The sequence below is a fragment of the Ailuropoda melanoleuca genome, chromosome 5, assembly GCF_002007445.2.
Source record: "Ailuropoda melanoleuca isolate Jingjing chromosome 5, ASM200744v2, whole genome shotgun sequence".
Lineage (NCBI taxonomy): Eukaryota > Metazoa > Chordata > Mammalia > Carnivora > Ursidae > Ailuropoda > Ailuropoda melanoleuca.
The window spans coordinates 92,181,403-92,202,041 of NC_048222.1; the positions used below are offsets into that span (position 1 = coordinate 92,181,403).

The following is a 20,639-nucleotide window of genomic DNA, read 5'->3' on the forward strand; positions in this document are numbered from 1 at the left end:
TCCTTGTTTTCTCTCTTTCTTTCTTGCCTAGGAAGGCCTGTCACAGGCCCACTTGCCTAGGACAGAAAAATGAAAAAGTAAGGTATTAACTTGCCCAATTGCCACTGTCCCCCTTCACTCTCCCAGACCTTTCCACATGCTCTATAATTTGAATTTGAAAGTACTTTAGGAGTTTGGGTGGATTTTCTGGATGCATAAAGTGCTTGAATTGCAAAAGGAAAGAAAGGAAGGACTAAACAATTATTTGTTCACAGCAGAAAAAAAGACAGTTATCTTCCCATGTGGACTCCTTACCTCCCCATCTCCTACTTGCATAAGATATAAACAACAGATATGTTCACTAGGAAGAAAAACTGGGTTTTTTTGTATTATTCTGAATTATTACTTTAGAAAGTTTGTTATTAATATACCAAAGTATATGGAAATAGGTTCATTATATGAGGTTGGTCACTGAGATTTCCTTTCTTTAAAATTATAAGAATGAAATAGATATGAAATAATACGACAGAATTGCTTCAAATAATACAAGAGGATACAAAAATTCATCAAGATGTAGACTTGCCACTGTGTACTTTTCCATATATATAGAGAGAGAGAGAGAGAAAATATATATCTAATATATATACTGGACTTCATTAAAAAGTTTACATGTAAAAAATAACAGAGGAGGGGGACAGTTAAAAACAGAGGGGTATATAGTTGCAACAAGATTTTCCATGAATTGACAACTCTTAACGTTTGATGAAGGATACTATTCTATTTTCACGTGTTGTAATTTTTCATAATAAAAGATGTTGTAAAATGTTACTTATAAACTCAAGCAAATATAAGATTCAAAAGCATGGTATAAAAGCAGTATATCCTTTAAGACTAGACTTTGATTTAAAATATAGTGTATTAGGGGCGCCTAGGTGGCTCAGTCAGTTAAACGTCTGACTCTTGGTTTCAGCTCAGGTCATGATCTCAGGGCCGTGAGATTGAGCCCAGAGTTGGGCTTCACACTCGGCACAGAGTCTGCTTGAGATTCTCTCTCTCCCTCTCCCTCTGCCCTTCCCCACCCTCTCTCTCTTCCTCTAAAATAAATAAATAAATATTTTTTTAAAAATAAATAAAATAAAATGTAGTGCATTAAAAATTAAGCACCTGGGTGGCTGGTGAGCATCCAACTCTTGGTTTTCAGCTCGGGTCATGATCTCATGAGTTGTGGGATCGAGCCCCAAGTTGGGCTCCGACTGAGCGGGAAGTCTGTTTCTGTCCCTCTCCCCCTCCCCGTCCTTTCTCTCTCTAAAATATATAAATAAATCTTTTAAAAAAGTAAGAATGATTTTGCTGAAAATGTCAATAAACCATCCACAAAAAATTCTTTGCATAATTATGAAGAAGGACTCTACAAACTAAGACATGGAGGTGTTCAAATCTGGTGGATAACTGTTCATACTTTGTAGAACACCACACTAAATTTAAGATTTTAAATAAGAGAAAGAAATAATTAAATCTCACAAAAATCTCCTAAACACACAGTACATGAGTTGGTTCTGACAGGAACAGAGCTAAGAGTTCTAGTACGTCATGTGAATTATGTGTGGACATCTTTTGCATGAGTCCTGCTTTACTCATTCTGTCCCCAGTCCCTTTCCCTATCTTTTAAAAGTCAATAACGTGTATCAAGTCATATGAGACAACTAGCTGCCCAAGAAAGATATGTTTAACAGTGACTGTTTCACACAGAAAAAATTATAAAAAAAATATGCAAGCCTCCTTCATTCTCCCAATAAATCACTTATAACAGGCACATTATGTCTAGAGGTAATGGATCTTACGGATTTAGAAGGAAAATTTTCTATTTAGCTGAAGAACAGCTGAAGAACACTGGAACACATCAGTGAATCCAAATTTGTCTTTGGTTTTTCTTAAAATGTCTCATCCCACTCAAGAGGATTACATGAATATCATTACATATTATAGGCATTCCCCAACTTACAGAAGGGTTGTGTGCTAAAAGTTCACCTGTAAATTAGCTTTCTGAAATTCAGATCACCTTTTCCCACTGAAATAATTTTATAAAGGGTAGTCAGACCAATCAGGCCACCTGAAGGAAATATATAAAATTCAAATTTACTGACATATATGCTTCACTGCAGCACTGAAGGTTTTTTCCTCCAACTAACCACTTACCATTGTTCCTTTGATAAATACAATAGGGATGCTAGCATTACCTCTCTCCAGTGCATTGTGCGCGCACATGTATACACACCATACACACACACACACACACACACACACACACACACACACTCCTTATTTGGGTCAATGTGCTACCATGTCCCTTACTCATTAGAGTAAGCACTGTGCAGCAGAGTTTAGATTTAGGCAAGGGGCTCTTGCATTTGAAGGTTGGAGGAAGTTGGGGTCCTAAAGCACAGTAAGGGGCAGTGGTCCTGGAAGGTTCTATAGTAACGGTTCTTATTGGATCTCACAAATACAGGACAGAGATGGTGGGTTATAACTTCCACCAGGCTTATCTCCCCAAACATGGTTAAAAAAATTAGAAACTTCCTAACAATCACCTTTAAAATGTATTTTTTAAATGCTTGTAAATTCAGAGCAAAATCAATTATAGGTTACTTTCGTGTACTTTAGCTATATCCAAAACAATAACAAGAAACTCTCCTCCTCAGCTGGAGAGATAGGGGATCAGAGGGTCCTACAGAGCAACCAAAGTGATGGCTTCCTTAACAACAGCAATGGGCTGCCCCCTGCCACAGGAGGAGGGTACCAGTAGGAACTAATATCCTGGGAACCAGTGTCTAAGGAGAAAGATGAATCGATTTCGAATCTACTTTTCCACTCTGCCCAAAGGCAACCAGACTTCAATGCCTAGGGATTCAATAATTGCATAAAACTAGCTATTCTATTCTTTACGCCCAATACCAATTTATAGAGTTTTTTTTTAAGTTCAGAATTTTGTAAACATGCTTCAATTCTGCAGTGATACATTACTTTTTTAAATGTATTTTTATAAAGTCCAGATCCAGAAACAAGACACAACTTTCTGGAAATCACTACAGAATCATATCAGAACTCAACCGTTCCATATTCCTCATCTCAAACTCAGCCGAGGTCTATTTCACTTGCCTGCATAGGTGTTGGCTTTGTTCAGGAGGTCTGTGCATGCGTGCATATCAGCAAAAGCCCGAATTCCTAAGCAGTTGACAGGGTGAAGCTGAGATTCCAAAAATTCACAGCAGGTCTTCTTCACATCCTGTAACTGTAACAGACCAGCCGCTGGGAGAAGTACCTGCAACATACAAGTCAGTCCCGTGAGGCAGGTGGATGGAGGAACACTCACTATTTACCACTCCTAGACAGATCACAACACATGCTGCCATAACTTAAAATCTGCATCCAGACCCAAACGCTCCATGGAAAGTAATGGAACAATTATTTGCAAAAAAGGTGATGCCCCACATTCCCCATAATTTCTACAGAATCTTTCAAAGATCCCTTCTTGGTCAGAAGAATATAAGAGAATATCAGATTATATTAGATTAATGGTTCTTTTTTATAAGAATAAACAAAATGTATCTTTGAATTTTAAAAACATAAATTATTAGGATGCTAGGTGGTGCTATGGTTCAGTGAAAATGTTTTTTTTCCCCTCAACTCATGACCTTCAGTGATTCGCGGGGAAGACACGAGCCCAAAGTAATACATACCACAACAAAGACTCATTTTGCTCTTCCACTGTCTGAATAACACAACAAACTGCTTTTCTTAGGGGACAGAACAATTTTAAATTCAATAGTCTCAGTAGAATCAGTTTCTCTAAAATGTAATATATGTGCTAAAAAGGAAAACACTAAAGGTAATTACCTAATGTTAACTTTTTAATTTGTATTTGTATTTGAATAACTCCAAGAGATTTTGTATTAATTATGAGTTTTCTATGGGATTTAACCATTATCTTCACTATAAACACTATATCCAATACCACAACTGCTTTTCAAATAGGTCAATAATGGATATATTTTTTTCTTGTTAAGTGAATTAGTGTGAAGCGATGTTAAGTACCACATTTGCAAGTCAAATTAAATAGGAAAACTTCATTAAAAAAAGAAGTTCTTAAACATCTGCTGCTCTTTTATAAAAGCCAAAAGAAAAAAATAAACCTCAACTATTAGAACAATGGTCAATTTTAGAAAAGATCACATTAGCATAAAAAAATAAATAAAACCTAAGTTCCTTCAGGAATTGACTTTCATATATGCCAAGCTGTAGCCCAAAGAGAAGAAGAGAAAAGAAACAGTAGTTTGGGATATCTTTTATAAGTTTTCTCTATCTATGTAATAAATCTTAAATGTGTAAAAGAAAGAGTGTGTTCATGTCTTTCTGTAACACAAACTAGTCTATTTGTTTAAAGGAACCACTGAAGTTTTACCTCTCAATCTAGAGGCTGCATACGTAGTTAACCCACATGTACACAATCAAATGGCCAGGAATTAAGGATTAAAAGAATAATTTCATGTGTTTTTAGTGCAACTTCCCCAACTAATATTAATTTTCTCTAAAAATACAAAAACAGTATCTAGCGGCCTTTTCCTTCTGAATTTAAGAACAACAAAATGCAAATAATGCTGTTTATATAGAGAAACCTTTTGTATAATATGTATAGTGTGTTTCATTATATTATGAGAATGATTTCCATGGAAACCTTAAGTTGTTTATAATTTGCAAAGTGGAGGTTTTTCTACTGGTATAATTGTGCTCCAAAGCAATGTAAAGTACATTCCAAGATGCTTAACAGTGCTGCCATTTAATTCAGCAAACACATACAGTTAAGAAAGCAGTCTTCAGTGTAAAATTTAATCTCTGTGAAATTTGTACAAATACTAATGATCACCCATCTAATCAGCATTTTCCCAAGGACAATACAGTGTGAGAAAGTAGTATTCAAACTGGTGGTAATATAGAAAGACAGAAGCCTTGTGGGGGAAAAAGCAGTTGAGCAGAAATGGGCCCACTCATACACTGCTGGTAGGAGTGTCTCAATGTTCTTGAAAACCAATTTGCCCATTTGAATCAAAATTACAAATGCACATATCCTCTGACCCAGCAATTTAACCCACGGATACTCTAACAAATGCACAAAATCTCACATGCACAAGACATTCATTGGAACACTATTGTGGGTAGCAGCAGAAGTTAGGAACAAGCCTAAATGTCCATTGCGAGGAGACTGATTAAACACTTATATCCCCTCCACTCAATGGAATGCTCTGCAGTCATTCAAAAAAATGAGGAAGCTATATGAATGAGACAGTGTCTAAGATATATCCTTAAGTGAAAAAAATTAGTGACTGATTCATACTACGCTAACATACACATGTATGCCCTCACTTATATACATATCCATCTAAAAAAGCAGCTACGGCAGGCTTTTAAATTTTTGTTTTGCTTCCTTACCTTCAACTTCACCACTACCAAGCCCAGATCTACCTTATCAGGAGAATGAAATTGATAAAACTGTGGAATATGTAGGCCAGGGACAGAAAAAGTTATTTCAACGGTAGGCTCTGTTGCTAGAAATTCACATATAATTTTTAATTAATAGCAATGATGAGTCAAGTGGTCCCATGCTTGGCAAACAATATATATTAAATATACCTTAAGTGTTAGTCAAATGTATAAAACAAGTTTATTCATAATACCCTTCTGTCAGTAAATCCTTAAAAAATGCCTCAGTTTTATGATGTAATTTTACTAGGACTAAAATTCAATAGCTTATTAATTAGTAATTACATACAGCTTCAGAAACAATGAATAATTGGCCCAGGCTTACTAACATGACCCACGGTGATCATCAGTTACTCATGATGAAGACAGGAAAGCAGCAAGGGGCACACCAACTTTCTAGATTACTCTATTAGATAGCCAGCAAAAACATCATGAGTGGAAAGCTAAGAATATAACCAAATTTGCCAACTCTTTGGCCTATGACTCTTTCCGCTACCTTGAGCCTTCTCCATAGATGCAGAATGGCAGTGTTTGTCCAATTTCTAAATCTCCAATACTTCTCTTTTCAGCAAGACTAATAAAGACAACAATCACTTCAACAATACATTCTTGTAATTGCTTCCACTTAATGAGTAATTACTACATCAGGCATTGTGTTAAATACTTCGCAGGCAATAATATTTCATTATCCCCATTATACACAGGAGAATACAGGGGCTTGGAGAAGTTGGGTAACTTGCCCAAGGTCACACACCTGGTATGGGACAGGTCGAGTCTGCTATCAGAGCTGCATTAACCGGAGTGAGTATAATGCTTTTAGATGGTACCCAGATAAACATTATGTCACTAGTTAGGAGTAGGTTTTTAAAGTTACCCTCTATTTATTTCAATAATATTCTTTTTAAAGTACATTTATTTAACCAAGAATTGAGTCCACGTAGAGAAAAACATTAATATTTAATAGTGCCAGCAGTACAGAATATAGCAAAATCATGAAGGTGACACACAAATTACTGAACTTTAGAAATCTCTGATTTGGAAGGTCACATTTAGTATTCTAATCTTTCAATATGTGATGTCATTCAGATTCTTATGGCTTTTGCGTATCACTGAAAAGGAAGGATGTGCCTTAATCTGGGGCTATTGCAATCCCACGGCATATTTTCTACAGAGTGGATAAACTCCACTATTAGTAACAAATGTGGGAAACACCTAGCAATGTAAAGACGTGGTTTCTTAATTTGCTATTTAGGTCACAAAAATATCTTGGGCATTGTAATTAAGAGGTCTGAAGAATAAATTTATGCCTTAAAAACTAATTTTTCTGAGCTCCCTAGAGCAAAGGTACAGCTGAACAGTGCTGCTTCTTATATGAAGTGGAATTATATTGACACAATAAACCTCCAGCCACATAGCATTCTGACCTAATGGAAAATTTCCATTTGCTCCATTTTCCCCATTAATGCTGAGATTGATGAAAATAACCCTACAGCACTCTAAGATCTAAAGTATATTCCAAAACATCAAAGAAAAAGCAATTACATTTGTTATATAATACAAATGTTAATGATATAGTCTAAGAATCGAAGTGATTAATTCCCATACAGTACACTGAGGGATGGCCACACTCCAAAAACAGAAAGATCTCTCTTGATTATATGGAGGCGTAAGAAAAAACATACAGCTGGCAGTGTGTCTCGGGGTCAAGCCCTCACCTCTCCTTCCAGCAGCCTCCTCCTCATCCCCCTTTAGTTCTAGTCTATCAACCCTGAGCTTCTCCACTCAGACTCTGGTGTTCCCACCATGATCTCTCAGTCCCTTTCAGGTTACCACTAACAGCATCACACCACTTCATCTCCTTTGTAACACTTACCAATGTCAGAAATGATTTTATGTATCTGCTCCCATGTTTACTGTCTCTCTCCCTGCAGAAGAATATATGCTCTGGGCCCATGGGGTCGTATCTGTTTTACCTCCATTGTAGCCCCAGGCACTAGAAGAATATCTGGATGCATAATAAATGAATCAACTTGAATGTACTCTCCTGGGTATTTGCATTTTAAAAGAGATACAATTTTGGATGTCCTTTGACCCAGAAATACAAATTCTATTTCTAGAATGTGTCTATATGGGACACTTGTGTCCTACTGCAAATCTTCTCAGCCTTACCTCTTGCTCAAGCCACCACTGCAGCAACCAGGTCCAAGTAGACTTTGATCACCTCCGTGAAAATGTAACTTCACAGTGCCTCAACCCCACCATCTCCCACCACACCTCTCTCTGGCTTGCCACCCAGGGAATGCACTGGAAACTCACAGCTGTACCATCTGGAAGCACAGGAGAAACAATGCTGGTGGGGCCAGCCCTGACCTATGGAGAACGGTCAAAGAAAGATGATGGCTAAATTCTTCCCCTCTTTATTCCCAAGCAGATAGTTCTTTTTTTATTTTATTTTAAAGATTTTATTTATTTATTTGACAGAGACAGAGACAGCCAGGGAGAGAGGGAACACAAGCAGGGGGAGTGGGAGAGGAAGAAGCAGGCTCCCAGCAGAAGGGCCTGACATGGGGCTCGATCCCAGGACCCTGGGATCATACCCTGAGCCGAAGGCAGATGCTTAACGACTGAACCACCCAGGCGCCCCCCAAGCAGATAGTTCTGAGACACATTTCATAAGCCTCCTCAGATGGTCCTGGTGAAAAGCAAGTAAAAGAATGAGCTTCTGGATCTCTAGAATTCTAGCCAAGGCAGCAATGGTAAAGGCAGCTATTTATTCGGTGATTATCACCCACCATTCGCCAACATGGCTTCAGTTTGGCCTGTCCTCTGAGTACCATGAGTCTCAAAGGCCTATGATCATCAAACTAGTCTTCTGAGGCTCTATACATTATTCTTCTTGTTCATGTGAAAAGCAATATCTTTAAGTGCTGGGAAAAACATGAAGTAAAAAAACATGACCAGCTAATTAAATAAATAACTTCAAATTAATCATTTTGGTAAACAGGAAAAATTTATTTTCACCTAGATGTGATTTCCAAAACACGGAGACAATAAAAGCCTGAACATTTTACACTGTGGAGATATCTTCTGCAATGAACAAAGAAGCAGGGGGAAAGCTACCACTGATTAGAGAAGACAAGTGGAACACTAGACATGGAAGACACCCGAGACAAACAATTAGCACCCGTGTGACACTCTTACACCAGCTGCACATTTTAAAGTAAGATGCTTTCATCCTACTTCACTTTGTTTGACAAGCCAAATTACACATAAGATGTTTCACTAAGACAAGTACACTCCTTCTGCTTGGCTGTTAGGATCTGCAATTTATTTTCAGCTTGGGCATTTACTCCATAAGGGGAAATAATTTATGTAGTAAGTCTTTTAAATCCTGAGCCATTAGCAGTGTGTTTATTAGAAAAGACTACCAAGGGGTCTGACTGTTCCATACACAAGATTTCCAGATATCTATGAAACATGCAAACATGAAAACAGCACAGTCGCTATTAACTTTATAGTGAGTGTACTGCTAAAAAGAAAATTTTTATTAATTTCCCAGCCACTTCCTATTCATATTAGAAGCACCTGTTTGTTTAAAGAGCAAGGAGGGGGGCGCCTGGGTGGCACAGCGGTTAAGCGTCTGCCTTCGGCTCAGGGCGTGATCCCGGCGTTATGGGATCCGAGCCCCACATCAGGCTCCTCTGCTATGAGCCTGCTTCTTCCTCTCCCACTCCCCCTGCTTGTGTTCCCTCTCTCGCTGGCTGTCTCTATCTCTGTCAAATAAATAAAATCTTTAAAAAAAAAAAAATAAAAAAATAAAAAAAAATAAAGAGCAAGGAGGGCACCTGGGTGGCTCAGTCAGTTAAGCATCCCACTACTCTTGACTTCGGCCCAGGTCATGATCTCAGGGTTGTGGGACAGAGCCCCACATCAGGCTCTGCACTCAGCAGTGAGTCTGCCTGAGATCCACTCTCCCTCTCCTGCTGCCCACCCGCCCCCCTCCGCTCTAGAGCATGCGTGCATGCGCTCTCTCTCACTCAAATAAATAAATCTTTTAAAAATAAAAAAAAGAGCAAGGGCCTTGTGTGGCAGGAATGACCTGAAAACAGAGAAACTGCTGTTCAAAGGGCATGAGGAGAGGGAAGAAATTATTCCCCAACTTAAAGAAGCTATATTGCTGCTGGACCAAAAAAATCTCATTACGAAATATAACCTACAACTTTCGGTACTATACATCTTCTTAAATCTGCATTTAGTCTCCAAATTATAAACAAGTCATGTTCCACAAGTTTATTTTTTTCAATTGGCTTCTTGATACTCTTTTAGTCATAGAAACAGTATTAAAAATAGTTATAAATCACAGTATCAATGAATATAATATTACTACTTGACTGCTGCGACCTTATGGGGCACTGGGTGCAGGAAAGAAGGAGAAAGAAAGTTTCCTTCCTCTTTCTGGGATGTAGGCCTGGGTGGGTGCCTACAGAGTTTTGAAACAGGAAGTGTTTGACCTTGGCATCCTTCCACCTCATTCATACTTCCACATCTCAAAACCCTAAACCTCAACCACCAGGAGCTGGCCTCTGCTCTGTGCTCCCAGTTATGATTCCCCACACAGATCTGCCTTTCCTGACTACTAAGTGTTCCATCCTCTAACTATATTTACCTCACCTCCCTCCTCCCAACACCTCCATTCCCAAGCTCTATCAACTGAGATGGCTACAACCAGCAGAGTCAAAAGGAAAACCATCTTATTATTAATTCATACTAATGGTTAATAACGCATCAACTTCCAGAACAAATCCCTTCCAGAGATATTTAAAGTTTTAAAAGAGGCTGACTCCTAAGCAGAATACATTCATAACTGAGGTCACTTCCAATGGTGTACTAAACGAGGCAGAAAGGCAAAAGTAGTAAAGAAAGAGGAAATATGTGGGCAATGTGGCTTTCCCACAGGCTGAAAACTACCCCTCCTCTACTATCCTTTTTACAGCTGCTTTTCCCATTCTTTTTAACCTAACTTTTCTCTAAAATCTCTCACTTATTCCACAGTGGCTCAAATGTATAAACACAGATAGCACCTACCTTGTAGAGTTGTTGGAAAAAAAAAATAAGTTGGTCTACTGTTCAACACAGTGCCTAGCACATGGCCAAGGAGCACATTAGCTCTAATTCAAGGTTTCTTCTTGGACTGAATCGAACACTCAATCCCATGAAACAGAATGCCAGGATTTCCTTTCTCCCTCACAAGATCATGTTCTATGCCAGATCATTTACAACAGGCATAAGGTTGTTTTCTCTTTTGATCAAATTATGTAAAAGACACAATCAGGGACAATTCGAAAAAGAACAAACACCACATACAAAAATGGGAAATATACTTGATACCCCACTGGCTATTAAATATAAATTAAAATCATGAGAGCATTTTATGACTATTGATATTCTTTTCTTTTAAAGATTTATTTATTTATTTGAAAGAGAGAGTGAGATAGAGAGAACATGAGCAGGGGAAAGGGTAGAGAAAGAAGCAGACTCCCCGCTGAGCAGGAAGCCCCATGTGGGACTCGATCCCCAGACCCTGGGATCATGACCTGAGCCGAAAGCAGACAGTTAACCAACTGAGCCACCCAGGCACCCAACTATTGATATTTTCAAGCACATATATTCAGGCCGAGAGGTAGTAAGCCTTGGCCCCTATCATGTTTTTGCCTTCAGTGTAAACTAGTCAACTCTTTTAGAACAGAAATAGACAATATTCATCAAGAGCTACCAAAAAATATAAAAGTTTAAAGCCTTTGATGATGGAAGCTTGCTCCCGAAATTTTACCCTGAGAAAACAGTTAAAAAACAACAGGCTACATCCACAAATTTTACTTTAGTATTATTTGTAAGAGTAGGGAAAAAAACAGAAACAACTACAGATTTAGCAATACGGCAAAAATTAGGTGAATTATGTTAAACCCACATGATGAAAAATTATAATCAATGACAAGACTAATAATGGTTTTAAAAAACTAGTATCTCTAAAATATTTGCAATAGCATACAATATTATAAAATGAGATGGATACACAGCTAGCTCTAAACTATGATTATATTAGAAAAACTTAATAGACGTCAAGTTCCTTTGATCTCAATGAACTTGGTTACTGAAACAATGTTGACAGAGACAGAAAAAACACATAACTGAACATTTCCACACGATTTAGTTTTTCTAACACATAATGGACATAAGTAAAGAAAGCAGTGCACAGGTCTTCTTAACAACAGCTTGGCTCCCTGCCCTCGCATCTGTCAGCTCTAGAGCTCGCAGCACTGGGTCTGGATCCAATCCTGTCTCTAATCACAGGGAACATCTCTGGGCTCTAACTACATGCAGCTCAACCTAGTCAACTTCATGTCAATGCTAATGTGAGCCTAGGCACTTTGATGCTTTGTTTCCCAGACCCAGCTCCAGCCCACCTGCCTCTAACTAGGATCCTTCCCTAGTGGGCATCAATAACTCAGCCCGACTCCGCTGTGCATGGACCAGATGTCCCAGAGGCTGAAATCCTGCCCCTGGGTCCCAGCCCAGAAAATGCAGAATGTTTTCCCAGGCTCCCTTTCTCCTGTTCTCCCAGGACCTCCTGCCTGGCTCCGCTTCTATCCATCAAACAGGGCCTATTCATCAAACATGCCTGTCCTATAGGCATTCCCCATTATTCACCTAACAAATATTTATTGAGCATCTAGTCTAGGGTCCAATCACTAGTTCAGGTTCTAGGGATATGGCAGTCAACAAAATGGACAAATATACCAGCCAGCCTAGAGCTTCGATTCTAATACGCAGTGCTTACATTTAGCAGGGGCATGTGTAATTTCCATCATCCCAGCACTCCTGCCCTTCAAACAGGTCTTCAGATCTCAAAGTCTGAAGTCCAGAGGCGCTGGAGATTTTAATCCCCAATCTGTCACTGAGTTCCTATAAAGCCTCAGGGGCAGAATGGAGTTAGTATGAAAAGAATGGAGAATGGAAACCATACCACAAGCTCAAGAATGAGAACTCTGGTCTTGAATGCTGGACATGCTCCATATTAACTGTGTGACCCAAGAAAATCACTTAACCCCCCCTGAGCTGCAATTCTCTGAGTTGTTAAAAAAACAACTCTCTGTCCAGGATGCTATAAAAACTAAAGATGGGAACATGGAAGGTAGGCAGCCCCTTTTCCCTAAATGAGTATTTTATTCTATTTCTGTTATTGTTTATGGGCATTAATCCACTTTTATTTCCTCTCCTTTAGTCTTGCCTCTCTAAAATCACCTCAAATCAAAAACATGACTACTAGTCTCTTGACTAACTGATCATGCATTTTATGCCTATTATAGATCAAAATTCCCCTTGTATTTCCACTGTATTCTCCAGAGTTCTTCCTTTCCACAACCTCAGAATTTCATGAATAAAGAACAGACTAACAGACTATCACTGACTCCACATCCACCTTCAACACAGAATTTAAACTGGTTAGTTTAGGGTGGTGAGACTGAGGCATCAATCCACTGTCTAATGAAGAAAACAGGGACCAACAAGAACTGTCAGCAGGCCTCAAAAATATTTTTTTAAAAACTGAAATAAAAGCAAGCAAGTTTAAGGGCCCAAGATTCTCAACAAAGGTAAGATATGAGTCTTAGCACAGGGACTAATGATGTTTCTGGCTTTTGAAAAGTGCTGCATGGATATATTCACAACTGTGGATGGTAACTGCCAAATTAACTGCCAAACACAACTGTCAAAGTAAGTTACCTTCACTGTCTCCACTGCCCCGTGCACTGTACTGCTTTATCACATACAACTCCCTCTTCCTCTCCTCCTTCTTGGTCTTTCCTAGCTTACTCTCTTCCTCTTGCCCTTTTGTCTATGCCTGCTCCTTTTTCATCTTCTTTCTAAATTGATTTATATTATTCACAGCCTCCCCACCTCCTATGATTACCAAGTTTATTCCAGAGGAATTTTTTCAAAACCAAAGAGACTGCTAATATTTTTTAAAGATTTTTTTTTGTTTTCACCAATAATATAATGCTAAAGCAAAACACACGGACACCCATTCATGCACGTACACACACACACACATCCCAACACTCACATGCGTTATATACTCTTACTCCTTGGACAAACAACTCTTGTTCTGTTGCATGATTATTTTTTTTCTATTTAACATAATTTTTTTTCATAATAATATTTTTATTATATTATGTTATTCACCATACAGTACATCCCTGGTTTTTGATGTAAAGTTCGATGATTCATTAGTTGCGTATAACGCCCAGTGCACCAATACATGCCCTCCTTACTACCCGTCACCAGCCTATCCCATTCCCCCACCCCCCTCCCCTCTGAAGCCCTCAGTTTGTTTTTCAGAGTCCATAGTCTCTCATGCTTCAGGTGCATGATTATATATTCTCTCCTTCCAACCCTGTCTGTAACGAATATTCATGTATTATCTCCGAATTCTGTTTGTCAACCTAGGCTTGACATGAAATAGAGATTATAAAATCAAATTATTGCTGGAGAATAAAAAGTGAGAAAATACATGATAAGAAAGCACAGGTCAAGCAAAAAAAAAAAAAATCAAATCCCTTTTAATGAGCAATTAAATAACTTTAACCACCTTACTGATCAGCCTCTCCCTGACCCCAACTAAAGCTTAATTACAGAATATGTGTTTCTTAATGTCCTTTATCAAAGTGCCTTAAGTCTTATTCATAACAGCCCAAAACTTTAAATAGATGTCCATCATCCTGCTAAACTGCAAACAATCCATACAATAGAATATTCAGCATTTATAAAAAGGAACTAACTACTGGAACATGCAGAAACACAGATAAATCTCACAAATCCTGTTATGCCAAAGAAGTCAGCCGCAAAAGAAAACATTCTGTATGATTCTCTTTATATTAAGTTCAATAACAGGCCAAACTAATCTGTTATAACAGAAATCATACCAGTGGTTGCCTGGAATCAGAGGTGAGAGATTTATTAGGAAGAGGCTTGAGGTTATAAACGCTCAATATCCTGATTTGGGTGTGGGTTAATGGTGTATGCATTTTTAAAACTTAGCAAACTGAACATGGAAACAATAGCCCACCAGAGGAAAAAAAAAAAAAAAGTGAGTGCTTTAGGCCTACACTAAGATTCACCAGAAGTCAGTGGAAGGCATTTATAAATTATGAAACAAATTTTTAAAATTAAAAATAATAATCCTGATAGAACCCCAAATAAGAAAATAAAAGGAAAATATATCAAATGTATTTACATGACCAAATTTCTATACTAGTATTTGTAAAGTTAATTTAAAACAACTTTTGAATATATGTTAGTGATATAGGTATATTCTATTTTCACAAAAATGAAATTTTCATAAATCATATAACCAGGGAAAGCTAGATGTACATTTAAGCTAGATGATGAGAAGCACATTTTTACTAACCTGACAATGGAATTGAGACATCGAGGTCCAAAAGGTAATAATAATTTTTAAAGTTGTGGGTCAATAACGCCAGGATTTACAAAACCTCTGGCTTATTTCAAACCAAATATGCCAGAACCACAGATAATTGAACAACTCTAGGTTATCACCACCTAACTGGTTTGGAGAGCAGGACCCTGAACACTGGTAGCAAGCCTGACACAGATGTGCTTTGCCCCATGTGGGTCCAAACATAAACAATATGAGGCACAGATCAAACATGAAGAAAAAAATCCAAGTAATAAGGACTTTGATTTATATCTAACTTGTCCCTGCTCAAATCACAACATTGCTATAAGATGCTAGATCATAATCAGGATGGAGTCATTTTTCTCATCAAGATAAATTCCTTTTATATACCACATGAAGCTACTGAAGATATCAATCACAAAATGACTCAACCGTGGACATCTTCAAAGATTATATATCTTAGGAGCGCCTGGGTGGCTCAGTCAGTTAAGTATCTGACTCTTGGTTTCGGTTCAGGTCATGATCTCAGAGTCCTGAGATCGACCCCTGCATTGGGCTCCATGCTCAGTGCAGCATCTGCTTGTCCCGCTCCCTCTGCTCCTCCCCCTGCACGCTTTTCTCTTTCTCTCTCTCTTTTTTCTCACTCTCACCCTCTCTCTCTGGAAAAATAAATAAGATCTTCTTTAAAAATTATATATTTTAATAATATAAAGCCACAAATACCTTAGTTATTAATATTTCTTGAGCAACTAGCTTTTCTATAAACAAAAACTTAAAAAAATCACTTCAAGTTTGATGTCCATCTAGTTTTTAACATGTTCTTATGATAAACCCTATAGATTTTTCTCAAACTAGCTGACCTCCAATGGCTTCTTCCATACTAAATTTTAAATAATAATTAAATATTAAATTAATAATTAAATATTAAAATATTCTATACTTTTATACAGAGTGGAACATATTTTAACTGGTATGACTGAAGAACATATATTCTAGCTGGTCAAGTATTTTGATTAAAATTATGAGGATTACCAAGTTCAGACTTCAAATATAATAAAATGCAATTAACACCAAAATTCAATTGTAAATAATTTTTAAATTTATAGTAATTATTAATATAAAGGAAATTCACCATTTTGTGCCTTTGGATAATAATGAACCAAAATTATCACTATTCTGGTAAGGTGATAACATACTAGTTTAACAGTTTTCTGGGTATTAGAATGTCAGATAAATTCACTTCAATGATATAATTTCCCACTGCTATCCCATAAAAAACCACTAATCCAGAAAGTTTGATTCATCACATTTTATGTTTTTTAAAAAGTTTTAATCTGTAATTTAAGCACATCATCTGCCAAACTCTTTTAGTCACAAAGAACTTACTTTCTATCTCATAAGAGAAACAGAACATGAAAATGGAAAAACAATAAGGCTTCCATAACCCAAAGAAAAACATCACTTTTTCTTGAACCACTGCCTGTCAAACCAGTGGAAAAGGGTGTTACGAAGGTACTGCAATCACTCCAGAGTGCTGTCTCCACACGAACCCAAATACACAAGTCTTGTTGGGCGAAAAGAAATCTACAGCAAATTAAGATTTATTTTTTGGTCACAAATATATATCCTGATTCGGAATATAAAAAATGAGGGAAAGGTTGCATGAGCCATTTCTTTTTTACCCAGTAATCCCAAACAATCTCAGTGAGTTCTTCTTCCTCATGGTCACAAGACTTTATGTTGCTGCCCATTTCTTATTTATGCTCAAAATTTATAGAGCACTTTAATGTTTTTATAAGCTTTAACTGGCATATTTCATATATCACAGCATTTCTGTGAAGTGTCTAAGCACTATCAGCTTTATCTATAATAGCTAAAAAACAGAAAGGTTAATGTCTTACTCAAGGCCATTCTTAAAGTCCATGGTTAAATTCAAGATTTGAGCTCTGAATTCTAATACAATAATCAGCTAGAATCCACTAGCCCATGAAAGTTTTCTAGCAGAGAGCCAATCTAAGGAGGCTCCTTATTATTTTCTGAGTTGCTCAACAGTAACTTAAATATACACTGTTATATACTTCATTAAAATGATTTTATTTAAGCCAAAAACATTTACAAAACTGCTCAGTAGACGTTTTTGCTCACCCTGAAGATAAGCCTGCTACTGAACTCCTTTGGTACATGGGCAACTTCTAATTGTGTGGCTAAGAATGGAAAATGGTCATTCAATCAAGATAACTAAAGGGCAGATCTGGACTGTGACTGTAATTAAAGTTAAAGCATAGCCAAGTGTATAGTTACAGTCTCTGTCAGAAGAAATCATTTTTAACAGAAGTGCAAAATAGTTCCTATTATTTAATCCCCATATGGAGACAGATGAGAATTCAAAATACTGGGGCCCTACCCTCTAATTAAGAAACCTTGCCTCAATGAGCCACTAGTTCCTTACAGCCTCAAGGGCCCGGAGGTAGAAAGAAAAGACAACCACCACATAATAAAATGTTCAGAAATGGGTCATCTGAAGAGAAATCACTTGTCAGTTTTTCTGGGTACTACACAGGGGAGACAGGCATTGGATCTGATAGCACTCAATCAACTTCCTGGTCACTAGAGATGTGTTTTGTAGTAGAAGGATAGTCCATTAGGGCCCTTCTTAATCCATCTGAAGTAACCTCCCTTCTCTATGATTTCATGCTCACTAAACAATCCTCTGATTAGAAGTCTATCACATAGAGTCCTAGGTCCTGGAAATGATGCGCACTGGTTAACATACACATCTATACAGTCACAAGAAATACCTATTACCCTGTAAAGTAACAGGCTGTGAAGGCTCTTAGGACAAGGGCCTTGTCTGTCTTACTTGATATTGCTTCACCAATAGCTGGAATACTGCCTGGCATAAAATAGATGCTCCATAAACTTTTTAATGAACTACCAGTGAAAACTGGAATTCATAAGGATTAACACCGGCAACGGAAAGATGGGCAAGCTCAATAGCTTTAGAAGTAAGAAAGGAAAGAGCAAGCCATGTATAAAGAAGAAGCAAAAAGGTTATTAATCCTACCTGATCTAGCCTCATCTAGCTGAAAATGTTAGAAGCCTTATTAGATCTTCAAGTTCAGTCCAATTCAGTCCTAAACTAATCCTGACCAAGACTGTGAAGTTTATTAGGTGCCCAACCAATGTTTCTAGTCTGTCATTAATCTTGCTGCCTTAAATGTGGTGTGCTCCCCAAAGCATCCTAATGCTTACCAAGCCATACTGTGAGCCCTAAAGGCTTACCCAACTGAGCATGGCCCCAGATCCTGATTTGCCGTCCACCATCCCAACTTTACATAGCTATGATGTTATAATTGCCTAGCGCTTACCAAGTCTCTTTCTAGACAAGCAAGCTTGGGGCTGTAGGCTTGACTCACTGTTCACTCAGGGCAGCTCTTCCTGGATCAAAGACACTCTCATCAGCCTAACAGCAGGTACCACCACCACCACCACCACGAGATTTCCTGCTGCCATGCCTCCTGCAGCACCCCATTCAGACCTGAATCTGTCAGTCATCCTGGAGCACTTTCATTCGGATTACATGCTGCCCTCTATTTAAAAAATACTTATTGGGGCACCTGGGTGGCTCAGTTGGTTAAGCATCTGCCAGGGTCCTGGGATCAAGCCCCGCATCAGGCTCCCTGCTCAGCAGGGAGCTTGCTTCTCCCTTTCCCCCTCCCCCTGCTTGTGCGCTCTCTCTCTCTGTGTCAAATAAATGAATAAAATCTTCAAAAATCAATAAATTAAAATAAAAAATAAATTAAAAATTACTTATTGAGCACTTGCTCTCCTAGATTGGTGCCCCTATTCTTGGCCACATTCATTCCTGGCCCAAGCCTCAATCCCAACTATGCTTTTAGTGAGGTCCCAGCATGTCTCACCTGTACATAAACCAGTTATCTAATGAATGATGCTTCACAAGCTCTTACATAAGAAAGAACAGAATTTATCCCCCTATTTCAGACAAGAAAATAAAGCTCAGAGAAGAACTTTGGACAAAGTTACGTGGTATTTCAATAGCAAAGCCAACACCTATACTCTATTTACTATGCTTTGAATCTTGTTCATTTTTTGTAGCATCAGGACCAAGCACAGGACTGAAGACTTAGCAGATAATCCATTAGTCTGCTTAACTGATAGGGTGTCTTCAATATCCATTTTAAATAAATATCCATCTAATGAGTATCTCATTTCAGTGTTTATCTAAACAATGCAGAAATATACACACCAAAAGCATTGGTTTACCAATCTCTGCTTCACCTGCTCACCTGACTAACCAAATCTCCCATGCCCTTTGTACTCTCTAGTATGCTTGCACACTTCTGCCCCAGCTGAGCTGCATTTTACCAACTCATACATTTTGGTTTCACTCCCAAATCTGTTTATGACACTTGCACTTGTTATTGAAATTACATAATTTCAATAAACATATATAATCCAATGAGATATAAGTGTAAAAAGCTATTTCTATGAAAACTAAGTTGAGTGCTTTAGAATGACTTGATCAATGTGTTATTGCAAAAAAAAAAAAAGCTTCTCAAATTACACATGGGGGAAGGAAAGAGATATTGTATAATTCAAAGATGACTTTGCACTGAGATTTCAAGTGTCTCAGTTCTTGCTGCACTTCTTTAAAAACTAGAAAATTAGAGCTGCTCCATCATTATGATGTCATATGTACAAAACAGGATATGGCTCTCCAAGCAGCTAACCATACTAGTTTTACAATAAAAGATCAGCATACAATTGTACAGTTTCATGTTGTAGGTTAAAATAAAGTATTTGGGGTATACATGTATTCTTTTTTGATGGTTTCTCCACTTTAACAGCCTTTTGTTAATTAAGTGGTCAACCATGTGAACAGGTCTCCTACCGTGGATGCCCATTCCCTCTGATGCCTTCTTTTTAGGAACGCCTCACTGGTAAAACGCTATACAATACACTATGAGCGCTTCTGGTTTGAAACAAACAAAAATAACCTGCCCTACACCACCAACAAAATGGACACACTATGTTGAATTTTCTACTGTACTGAGATTGTGTAAAACATTCTCGTGTGTTTATTGCCAAAAATTAATTCTGTCTCTTGAAAAATTCTCATTTAAATTCTGTTCCTTTTCTAAAAGGATGAGATTTTCTAACCCAAATAATTTCAATTTATGCAACATATAAGTTTTCTGAACTCTTTAAAACCTATCCATTCATAATTATCAGATGCTTCTTAAATTCTTCTGAAATGAGAAAAATTCTAATGTAGACAGAACTTGTAGATGAACGCTCATAATATTAATTTGGAAATAAGAGTATTTACCTACATTGGCACTGTCTATTAAGATCCTTACCTTTGTTTTTCACACTTACATAACTGAAAAAAACTCTTAGCTACTTCCAGCAAGCCAAAATAAATACCCAAAAGCTGAGAAGTCAAAATGTATGTAACAAAACCACAAATTTAGCAATGAAGTAAATGTTCTGAAAAATTTAAGTTGCTTTAGGATTCTTCAAAAATGCTGATCAACACATCAAATGAAGAAGAGTTAAACCTCCAATAATTTTTAGGTAATGAAAAAAATATTTTTGGTTATAAAGATATTTTTATTTTCAAATTTAT

At 37.6% G+C, this 20,639-nt stretch overlaps 1 protein-coding gene across 3 annotated transcripts in view; it reads right to left on the minus strand.

Annotated features, from left to right (window-relative positions):
- The window catches only part of KLHL2 (kelch like family member 2), a 96,471-nt gene that overhangs the window by 38,747 nt on the left and 37,085 nt on the right, over positions 1–20,639 (minus strand). For all 3 annotated transcript variants that reach the window (XM_034661411.1, XM_034661412.1, XM_019807975.2), the window contains one exon: positions 3,136–3,298. In XM_034661411.1, the coding sequence (XP_034517302.1) occupies positions 3,136–3,298 (163 nt within the window). The remainder of the gene's footprint in view (positions 1–3,135; positions 3,299–20,639) is intronic.